Genomic DNA, 12049 nt, shown 5'->3' on the forward strand with positions numbered 1-12049 from the left:
TCGTCCCACAGCATCCACACAGAGGAGTTGCAGCCCAGCACTTTGGTGTGAACCACTATTCATACCCCCATAGTCTGAATTATAGGCTTGTGTAGATAAATCCTAAGTAATGGAGCCTTATTTGGTAATTACTATTGGACTTCCCATAGTGCGCATGGTAATGTCTGGCTTTTAAAACTCTGATGAAACATAACTAAAAGACGGCGGCTTGTTTCTTTTTACAAATGTTTTATAGTAATCTGTAGTGTATCTGTAGGGCCTGGGGATTTACTCATTGTAAGACTTTTAACTGCAGTTTCTATGTTTTATTTTATTTTTTATTTTACTTCCGTATGAAGCACTTCAGTTTGTGCTAATTGATTTGGTGGTGTATTGCGACAAGTATTATGTGATAGCTGTGGTATTTTGGTTTTGATTGCTACTACCATAAGATGAACTTTAAAGATCCTTATAGTTATTTTGATATACTTTCAGTATATCTTTAATTTTAATCACAATTTATGTCTTCCTTGTCTTAAGACAACATAGCTGGCTTATAGTTGCAGTTTTTGTTATGAAGTTGACAACGATCATCCCATATTTTATTTGAATGCTCATAATATCTCTATTTAGCGAAAGTATAATTGTGTTTTACTTTTTGGAATTCCAGGGAGTCCAGTGACTTCCTAATGAGTTATAACATTTCTAAGTTTTTATTAGTTCAGAGAAGGATAACATGCACTCTTTATTTTGAGTAAAATTTTAAAATACATCTTTTTATGTTTTGTCACTTGTTTGACATGGAGGCATTTAAAAGCACCTGTTCATTCTTTGTACACTAGGGAACTTACGTTTCTTTTCTGACTAGAGTAAGATATAATGGTGCACGATCTGTTTGTGTTATGCTTCTTATTTTAGTAAATAAGCTTTCTGCAAGAAACAGAAATTTATTCTTATATCCTCTGAAGGTGCATGGAAATAAAATGTGTAATCTTGCACTGGTGGCATTATCTTTTTCCTCCCTATGTTTTAACAACCCTTTCATACACTCTCTCTCTTTTTTTTTTTTTTTTTTTTTTTTTTAAGTTGTCTCTTTTGGGCATGAAGACTTTTAGTCTCTTACTGATAGGTGATCTTGCAGAATGCTTATATAGCAGTTGAAGTATCCCACAGATGCCAATGACATAAGAAATATGGCTATTCATTTTTTTCTGTATGTCTTAGGCATACATACGTTTGCCAGGATTAAAGGTGTTTTTGTTTAGACTCTTTCGGCTGCTATCCACATTACTGAACTGATTACATATGTCTTACAATGCAGCTTTTTATTGATTAGTATACACATATCATTATTACCATATGGTTTTCCTCCCATTAACTCAGGACTACAAAATACATATTACATACATTTCTCCAAATCCCCTTGTAATTTATCTTCCTTTTAGATTTAAGTGAGTTTCCAGTCCAAAAAGCAATCTTAATTTTTCTTTTTAAAAATATATCTGACTGGCAAAAATTGATAATCAAGCCTTCATATGTTGCAAGAAGACATTTTACGCCAATATCTCTTTGGATATTCTTGCCGCTGTTTCTGCCATTGTATGTACATTTCACTTGTAATTTCTCTTGTTTGAATACATCCTATAGTGATTTCTTTGTATCTCATAAAATATCAGTATTAAGAATTACAATAAAATTGAATTTGGTGCTACTTCAATAACTACTCCCAAATGTTAATGTTTTATCAGTTTTAACAGCTTAGGGCCTGATGCTGCAAACCCTTACCACCTTTGTTATATTTAATTCATTGGGACTAGTCAAGGTAGGGAGTGCTTTGTCCCCCATTCTTGCAATCACTTACTTACATTGAGCTTGAGGACTCAATGTGTTTGCAGGATCAGGGCCTATGTTGGATAATAAAGGGTTTCGGGATTAGGCATTTAAAAAAAGTTATAATTTAAACTGTTTCCCTGCATTGAAATTCATGAAACTAGTGGGCCCAAAATTTAAAATGTGCATAACATTTCACAAGCAATAATGAACTTTACTATTTGCATATTTGCTTTTACATATGATTTGATGGTATGAATGTGCTTTATATATGTCATCCATCCAGTATTAAATAAGCAAAGTTTATGAACCCCTGTGATTTTACACTTGTATTTTGTTTAGAGTATTAATAAACCCAAACTCACCAAGGATACCTTTATCCTTTCGTTTGGGTGACATGTATTTTTTACAACCCATTTGTAGTGCACGGACTCTGATTTATGCTAAAAATAAAAACCTATGATGTGTTATTTTGGCTTGGCAGAAAGAATGCAATGAGCTGTCAAAGGCAAAGAATATGCAGAAGCTGTAATTCCCATTTTACCATTGAAGAATAGATTTGGCTGGATTATGCCTTCAATACTAATCTATTTCTGTGTGGCCAAACAGATTTTTGGAGCCCTTCACAGCATATTTACTTTCTGTTCTCTTCACTTTGGGCCAAATGTTATAAAGTAGTATATTTTTTTGGCTCATGCAGTGTGGTGATGTGAAAAAAAAAACAGTAAAAAGAAAAAAAGTAACAAGTTAAAACATCTGATCTAGAATATTTTTGAATTGGAGTTGTCACTTCATTACATTTGGTCTTGGTGAGTTGTGTATTTTTAAATTGATTTTTAATTATGTCATGCTTTAAAGCGAAGGATGCTTAGACTGCTTCTTTAAAAGTTGCAGTAGAATACACTTCAAAATGTTTGAACATATTTTATTTCGTATTCAATTTGAAAATACAGCCTTGTCCTGTTTAGCATGTATCTTGTTCCCATTACAGTACAAGTTCAGTTTCCAAACATCCTGTGTAGGCTCCGGTGTTTAAGGGCCTTAATCTTCTCCTTATGTTGGTTATGCTTATGATCCCATACTTAACCATTATCATCTTTATCCAACCATCTTCAGTAACTCCCCAAACATTTTTGATAAACAAGATTGCACTGTAAGTTTTTATAACTCTTCTCTTTTTAGTAGTTTTTAGTTTTGAAAAAACAATTAAATTCCCTCCTCCTTTCCCCCCCCATCCCCAACTAGATGATAGCATCTCTGCTGCAAGCACATCTGATGTCCAGGACCGTCTTTCAGCTCTCGAACTGAGAGTTCAGCAACAAGAAGATGAAATCACTGTGCTAAAAGCAGCATTGGCTGATGTTTTGAGACGTCTTGCTATCTCTGAAGACCACGTGGCCTCTGTGAGAAAGTCAGCACCAAGTAAAGGTAATGATGCATATTGTGGATTGGAGTGAATTTGACAGATTCTAGCTTTTCATATTGGAATGTTAACACTTGGAAATTTCTCATTGGGTTTGTTTGCTATCTTAAGCATGAAAGCAGCTGTCAATAAATTGACTTTCAGTTATTTTTCACCAACATCTTTTTTGATAGGGTAAAAATCTGAAAACTGAGATTGTCTTTTTGCCCTTTGCAGTAGAACATCAGAGTTAAGAACACTTTGAGAGTGGAGGTTGTTAGTAACTCTGAAATGTTTGTAACTCTGAACAAAACATTATGGTTGTTCTTTCAAAAGCTTACAACTGAACGTTGACGTAATACAGCTTTGAAATTTTACTATGTAGAAGAAAAATGCTGCTTTCCCTTTATTTTTTTTAGTAGTTTACATTTAACACAGTGTTGTGCTGTATTTGCTTTTTTATTTTTATTTATTTATTTGGTCTCTGTTGCTGCCTGATTGTGTACTTCCGTTTCCAAATAAGGTGTGTAGTTGACTGGTCAGTTCGTAACTCTGGTGTTCATAACTCTGAGGCTCTACTGTACTTATATTTATACAAGATCTTCCGTGAACTCCACCTTACTCCTTGTAAAAAGACCACTTTCTGCTTAGAATATAGTATACTTTTACATCAGGATTGTTTAACCTGCATCCTGAGGTCTGGATGCAGACTGGTGGATCTCTAATCACACAGCCAAGTTCTTCCTGTTAACTGCAAGGTGAGAACAAAGATGGTCAACTGAAGACTCTTACTGGAGGTTAACTAAAAAATGTAAATTCCACTTTCTGTTTATCTATCAAGGAAAAGGCAAGATGAAGGAAATATTATGGAGGAGTGTATATTTACACAGAAATTTTTCACCACCCTTGTGCTCCTTGCAAATTGCCATGTGACCACTACTGTCAAATGTTTGGGCTTCCATTCATTAACGTTTTTACATCTACTTTCTTCATGTACTATGTATATATGTTATATTAAAAAATTGGGATAAAAGAAGATAGACATATTTTGTGCTAATTTGCACAATATGTAAGAACTACAACTACATTAAAAAGTTAGCAGAGATGATTCAAATCATTTTTAAGGGTCTTCCAATTCTCAGAATTAGAAGTGGGTATAATTGTGTATATTCCCATCAAACTATCTACCCCAATTATTTGCCTTTAATTGAATTATACATCCTTGATTCTCCACTGTTACTCTAGTTTTGAAATCAGTGGTGTCACATCAATAAATTGGAGTAACATAGTGGTGAATCAGGGCATGTGTATGTTTATATACATATGTTTTATATGTTCAAAATATGAAAGCTGAAAAATACTGAAATTTTGTAATGGTTTTAGATGTAGAACAGCATTGAGATCTAATTATTGTAATTGTTTTTTTTTCATGTCCCCATGCCAGATGGAAGGAAGTGTTGACACTTAATTGGCATTGACTCTGAATCATTCTATTCTGTCTTATTTGCTAAATGGTAGACAGTTGTTATCTGTGATTCAGCTTTCTTTTATCTGACATTTATCATGCCTCATCAGGATTCAAACTTCCTTGTCTAACATTTTGAATAAACAAAGTACTAGCAAGTATTTGAGATAAGTACAGTAAGTCTATGTTGCAAGCTACTAATTTTTGCAGAAAAGTGATACTTTCAAGTGAAAAATCATGGACAGAATGTACATACTTGGGGCCACAATTTTCATACTTGGATGGTTAAAGTGCGTAGTTTCTCTTTAGGCATTTACATAAGTGGCTTCCCGATCAGTCCATGCTGGGGCCCTCTTTCTATTCTGCGATTGCATGGTCACCTCTGCTGGAGAGCTCTGCATCGTTGCCAGTGCTGCTGAGCTCGCCACGATGTCCAAACAGGAAATGAGATTCAAACTGGCCAGACAGGAAAAGGAATTCAGATTTTCCCGGGGCTTTTCCTGTGTGGCTGGTCAGAGCATCCGAGCTCGGACTGCTGTCCAGAGCGTCAACAGAGTGGTGCACTGTGGGATAGCTCCCGGAGCTATTAGCGTCGAATTCCGTCCACAGTAACCCTAATTCGACATGGCCATGTCGAATTTAGCGCTACTCCCCTCGTCGGGGAGGAGTACAGAAATCGATTTAAAGAGACCTCTATGTCGAAATAAATAGCTTCGTTGTGTGGACGGGTGCAGGGTTAATTCGAGTTAACACTGCTAAATTCGACATAACCTCCTAGTGTAGACCAGGCCACAGTCTCTATTCGGAATCTAAAGTCATAAGTAGTTTTTGCCACAGAATGGCAGTTTTTAATGACACAAACTTTCCTCTAATCCTGTAGATCCCCAAAGAGAGACATAATTGGGGAAAGCCGAGTAACATGAAGAGGGAAACTGAAAGGAAATAAAACAGCATAAGCACTGGATCCCACTATCAAGATCTTCAATGCCTATAGATACACTATTTGAAAACACATTCATTTTATTAGATCTGGGATTCAGATTTTTTTTATGTTCAGACACATTTAACACTAAAATCCAAAGTCGTTTGGAAGGTTTCTGTTTTATGCGAATACTTTGAATACTATGCTTCCAGACTTCAAGTCAAAGAAGTGCTAAAAAGGGGTGTGCGTGTGCTTGTATACGTACGAACAGCTGATTTTATCCCTTTTATAGATAGGCAGATACATTTTGACACTACCATTGTTCCCTTTGGAATGGTCTCACTTTCAGTCTCCATTCTGTCTACCAAGACAGCAGATGGACTTTTTTCCTGGGGAAATGTCTGGGAATATTTTATTCAGTAACTGTGAAATTTTGCACAGTTTAGGGTGCCCATAACTCCAGATCTACTATTTCTGCCCTAATTTAGCCATATACTAAGGTCTTAAGTAGGATGTAGGGCCATGAAGGGTCCTCTGGGCTGGGTGAATTTCACTCAATGAAAAAATTAATAAGGCCTCTGCTGCTTGCAATTGTAATCAATTAAACCTCTTCAGTGAAAGGGTTCTGAAGCTTGGTGGCTGAATGGTAACATAGGAATGTCTAATTCTAACTTGTGCCTTGGGAAGTTGTTTACACCTGTTCATTCACAGTTACAGAAATAGTGAAAGAAAGGTCGAGGCATTATTTTAAAATTGTGTTTAACTATGTATACACAATATACAATATCTAACATTAATGAATTATAACTAATTGCTGCTATTTTTATTTTATAGAGGAAATGGCCCCTTTGTGTTGAAACACCTAACAGAGACACAAGTAAAAGGCATTGCAACTGTTGCATTAGTTTCACTATTGATGACTGGATATTTTTATCATGATACCTGGGATGTATAGGACATTATAGAGGGGCAGAAAAGAGATGTTTAGTGACATATTGCCACCGGTATTTTAGACTTCAGGAATAGCTTTGGGCCAGCATTAGTTTAGCCGTAAAAGTTAATATTTGGAACAAACATTCCAAAATATGATTGTACTGTACACTAATAAAAAGTGTAAGGATCAGGGACCACTGCGTGTGAGAAGTATCTCCATTTGGAGAATACAAGGATATCAGCACTTGTCTGTTAGTGGGCAACTCACAAAGCAGAAGGAAGATATTTCTGCCTCTGTATCTTCCACCAAGAAGCTCTCATAGATACAGGAAATCCTTTCAAAATGATAATGGAAGAAGGTTGTTATAAAGCCTCTCTGTCTCTACACAAACTATGCACACGTATGCAAAGCGATAGGAAAGGCTAATAAATCCAAGGAAGGTATTAAATATTATTGAAGTTATTCTAGTTCAGAGAAGAATTAGTGGTGCTGTCCTAGCCTCTGCCCATACACAAGCATCCCTGTAAGTTAACACAGATGCTCCCTTCTGAGATAATCTTAATGCTTATGTTTTAAAGCAGTTTACTTGTAGCTGGTAAACTGGCCATCTACTTTTTTATGATTATGTATTTAGATGACACTATTCCTGCCCTCATATGTGTTGAGCTACTGAACTAGGGCATGGGTGTTCAGTAATCTTAGGGGCTTTTTTGATAGGCAGCTTCAATAGTTCTGTAAGTGCCATCTCTTTTGTGGGAAGTTCTTTCCTTTTGACAGCCTTGAAGTGTTGGTGCCACATGCCTCTTTACTTGATTACAGCAGTTGACGCTTATAGTATGTGCCAAAAAAAGATTACCTGAACGCTGGAGGAAAGGGAAAGCATAGAGTAGTCTGGTACTTGTGGCTGCCAGCAAAACAGATTGTATCACAGTTGGTGCCTGGGATGCTCTTGGGGTGTCAAAATGTATGTAACATGAGAATGCAGCTTGTAGGCACTGTGTGTGAAGACAAGTCCATGACACACAATGGTACTAGTAAAGCAGCTCAGGGTAATCATACTAATAAAGGCCAAGATGCATGTGCTTCCTGTTTCAAGAAGTTGCTATCCAGTTGAAAAAAAAAAGAAATATATATTTTCTCCTATCATGCCCTCTTTTTGACTAGAGGCAAAAATGAGATTTTGCAGTTTGAATCTCCAGATGGAGCATGATGCAAAAAATAAGAGAATGCAAGAACAGAAATTTATAGCAACCTGCTCCTACACAAGCCCAGTTAATAGGTTGCCACAGAGAGGGGCTGGTTGTCAGAAGATGGAAATGTCTTGTATGAGAGTACAGGCCAGCGCTGGAAAAGGCATATATTACACTTTGCACAGAGGTGTCTAGGACAAGCCAGTGGCACTTTGTGTGACAATGCAGGTTTTTTTCTTTAGTGGATTTGCGGTGATAGGAATCTGAAGAGTTCCTACTTGTTTTGTTTTGGTATGCAATAGTGTGTACATACCCCAAATACACAACAAACCTAAATCAAAATCCTATTTCATTGCAATAATTTGAGCAGAAGATTTAAGATGTGTTTTTACCTCATCTTAACTCTTGCTTCATTTCAGTAATATTAAAATGAAAAGTTGGATGGCCAAAAATGTTGATTTTTTTTTTTAATTTAAAAATGCTGACTTTAAGAGCAAATAGTAAACTGTGGGGGAAAAAAGCTTAAGATATCCTTGCACTTGAATTTTTAGTCATGCTTAACACATGCTAATTAACACAATTGTAGATTCTAGTGTAGACACTTCAGGACATGATTTACAATTGCTGGATTAATAGGTGTTAAAACAGAACTACAAATTCAAGACCGACTCTGATGGTTGGAAGTTGCTGTTAGCCATGAATTTCCGTAGAAAGAAGGGTATGGGGAGGGGCATCATTTAAGCAATCCTAAAGTTGTATCTGTCTTATCAAGGCCAGCAACTGCAAGCTTGCATGTATATCACTTTACTCATGGGAGTAGTCCTGTTGAAGCCTGTGGGCTGTATGCTCATGTTACATACATTTTGACACCCTTGAAATCTTAATGTCTTTCCCATGCACCGGTTATTATGCCATGTGCTCTTTTTATGTTAAGCTTCTTTCTTCTCTATTACTTCCTTTTTCATTTTTCTGTTCTTCTCTCTCTCGTCTCTTCTTTCAATGTTCCATCCCCTTTAACCCCTCTTTGCTTTCTTACTCTACTCATACTTGTAATTATTTGGGACTCTCTTCTTTCCCTCCTTCCTTTTACTTTACATTCTTTTGAAGACTAATGGGAACTAATGAACATTTAACCAGCTTCCTTCTGAAGAGCTTATTTTTACATCTTATATGAATATCAGTTATATAATTATTAGATATATGCACTTGCAGCTGTATTTATCAGGAAAAATAAATTAGGCTAATAGTTTACCTCTGTGTGTGTGGTTTTAAGTGAATAAAGCAGTGTGCCATTGTCTCAGAATATATGTATCTGTCAAGTAGTCTTAAATTCATCAAAGCTTTATTCCAATTTACACAAGTGAGGGAAGGTCATAATAAACAAATCAGAACCATTTTGGGGGAGGCCTGCCGTTCTAAAATCCTGAGACATACAGTTGGAACTAAAAGCTATCGTTTTATCACAAGACACATTTTCAAAAGTTACTACTGTCACTTAAATGTCATTTGCCTGCATTTCCCCCCCAATTTAGCTAATAAAATCTATTTCCTTTTTTTCTGATTCTGTGGTTATGGAAGAAAGGGAGGGAAACAGATTTCAGGTTTATGGTGGTGGTCTTTGTCTAATCTTGCTTATCTTTCATTCACACACTTGTATACTTGACAGATTTTAATGAAAGGTCTCTTTTGAACTCAGCAGATATTATTATTCTATGAAAATTATCAGAATAGAGATGGAATCCATTATCCATGAAAGACATTTTTACTACTTTGATCTCACAGTTTGGCTTTAATCCTGGTCACCACTCACTGGATCTCATTTTACATTCAGCTTGCATCCGGCTCTTGTTCCGAGCCAAATGGTAAAGCTGAGTGCTATTCAGTCTGAAAAATTACAGACTGTTTATGTTAGTAATTGACATATAATGTGATATTGGCAGACATGCGCAATTTGAATGCTGAGAACTTCATTGTTTTAGTCTATTGAATTCCATCCTGAATTTGTGTTTTCACTGCAACTTCACTATAACACTCTCCTTTGAAGTTAAGCCTGTTTTGGCTGCTATGAAAGGATATTTTTACAGTGGGAGACGGAAAGATTCTAAGGGTATTAATGTAATTTGGAGCCTTATGATGAGTACAGAGACATTCGCTAGCCATCATCCACTGGATTGCTGCAGCTAGGGTCAGAAACATTCTCATCCCCTCCTCTGATGATGGAGAGCCAATTCATAAAGTCCAATACTCAGAGTCTGCAAATGGGTTAGGAATTAACCTCAAGTGTTTTGTTTTAAAATGTAAATGTATTTCCATTTTTTAGATTAGATTTTTTTTAAATTATTTGGGATACTAATTAAAAAAAAATCCTGAGCCTTTTTTAGTTCACCTTTAAAAAAGAATGGAAGTCCAATTAATGAATGTCGAAGTAGAGGAGTGTGAAATATTTGTAACATTGTGCAAAACTACTTGGAAATTGTGGAGTTTTAACATTTTCTTACAAACTGAAAATTCACCCATTTTTCTTCAAGAAATTCTAAGGTACACTTTTCTTTAGTAAAGACAGGCTAGTTTTACGGTGAAGATGACTTCTTTCAGGGAGCAAACTGAAATTCATATTTTTGATTCAAAAGTAGCCATTTATAATGAGCAAAATTTGGGAGTTACAAACTTAGATGAAACTAAATCACACAACCTCTTTTACTGCAGCCTGTGCAGCACACACAATTCCCCCTAGAACTTGATATTTTGATTGCTATTTGGAATGTGTCCAAGTATTTCTTATATCACTTCTGAATTCCTTATTTCTGTGAGGCTAGGTTACAAACAATAGCGGCTCCAGTTTTACTAAACTCAGTTTTTAAATTGATTGAATTAAACTAATGCAAGTCCCTGTCTAGACTAACTTAAATCTCAAGTCAGTAAGTGTTCTGTGAATCCCCCTAGCATGTTTGTGGTCATTATTAAAATAATAATTTAAAAGGAAGTCCTTTAATTTAAAAATAAGTCACCACAATCTACTGTACAGATGAGAATCAACCCTCTTACTGCTGCCAATATTGTATGGGCGAGAGCACATTGTAGCTAGGAAAGAGCTGTATATAATTGATCTCAGATTTTATTCATGGATAAGGTTTTATTATTCAGTGCAAGAGTCTGAGACATTTTATCTTAGTATAGACAGTTCCTAGTAGATGTAATGTCATGAGCCCAGTATTCGCATTAGTGTTCTCTCCCTGTGGAGGAGAAGGTTGTACATGTTTTCCATCTGATTATGTGCCTGTATCAGATGTTTCTGATCTGAAGCACTGTTTCTGTGTGCACTTTACACACAGCTTGTCCACTGAATCTTTTGTGTCTGTCAGAGAATTCAGAGTTGTTACACTTATATCTCCCATTCCCATTTCTGCATAATTTCCTCAATGGCAGCCTGAGATATATTGATCTATTCCCTCATACAGAAAGACAGAGAAGGGTCACCTACAGTTCAAGAGCAAATCAGGAGCCTTGACATATTGTACCTTCTTGGATAAGATGATTTACTTAGTCATTGAAAATAAAACAAGCTCATTTATATGCCAGTATTACTCAAGATATTTTTCCAGTTCATGTTGGTTTATGGCTTTGCTGCTATCTGTGTTATGAAAACGTGTTTAGGGTATTTTAAAAATATGTTGAATTTTGAAATTAGAATCTTTATTAAAAAATGAAATAAAACATGTCCACAAAAGTAGTCTCTAGAGCATGGCTAGCTGAGAAGAATTGTGTTTGTTTGACTTGTTGGGGGCAAGAGGCTGGGAGAGGGGAGGGGGAAAAAAAGTCAAAATGATTTATATATCATGGGGTGTTTCAGAGCCGATCTCTTTCCTCCTCATCTTTTACATTCTTCCCCTCTTCTTCTACTCTGCCCAGGTTTTTTTCTGACTGCTTCTTTTGTCCTCTTGACCTGACTCTGTCAGCTTTCAGTAGTACTCTGTACATTTGGAGCAGCCTGCCAATCGATGTTTCCCCAACCCTCAATCTACTCACATATTTGTTAAATCACACATTTTCTTGACATCCTTAACCTGTTACACACAAAAAAAGGTTAAAATAACATGAGTAAGGTTGCAAAGTCAAGCACTCAGAAGTCAGGAAATGCCAGAATTAAGGTTGCCGGTGCAAATGTCGGTAAACATCAATTGCACCATACACAGACAATCAGTGAAAAATTATATACATTGATAATAATCAGACTTTACAGATAGGCAAAGTAGGAAAAATGGTGCTTGAGAACTTAGTTTGTATTTAAGGATATTTATTTTGTATATTTTGACATCTGATGTTGACA

General features: G+C 36.0%; 1 protein-coding gene across 3 annotated transcripts in view; it reads left to right on the plus strand.

Annotated features, from left to right (window-relative positions):
• EML4 (EMAP like 4) overlaps positions 1-12049 on the plus strand; it is a 266824-nt gene that overhangs the window by 136624 nt on the left and 118151 nt on the right. For all 3 annotated transcript variants that reach the window (XM_026652568.2, XM_026652569.2, XM_026652567.2), the window contains exon 2: positions 3055-3237. In XM_026652568.2, coding sequence (XP_026508353.1) covers positions 3055-3237 — 183 coding nt within the window. The remainder of the gene's footprint in view (positions 1-3054; positions 3238-12049) is intronic.

The sequence above is a fragment of the Terrapene carolina genome, unplaced genomic scaffold (genome assembly GCF_002925995.2).
Source record: "Terrapene carolina triunguis isolate 2854851 unplaced genomic scaffold, T_m_triunguis-2.0 Scaffold120, whole genome shotgun sequence".
In the NCBI taxonomy this organism is placed as follows: domain Eukaryota; kingdom Metazoa; phylum Chordata; order Testudines; family Emydidae; genus Terrapene; species Terrapene triunguis.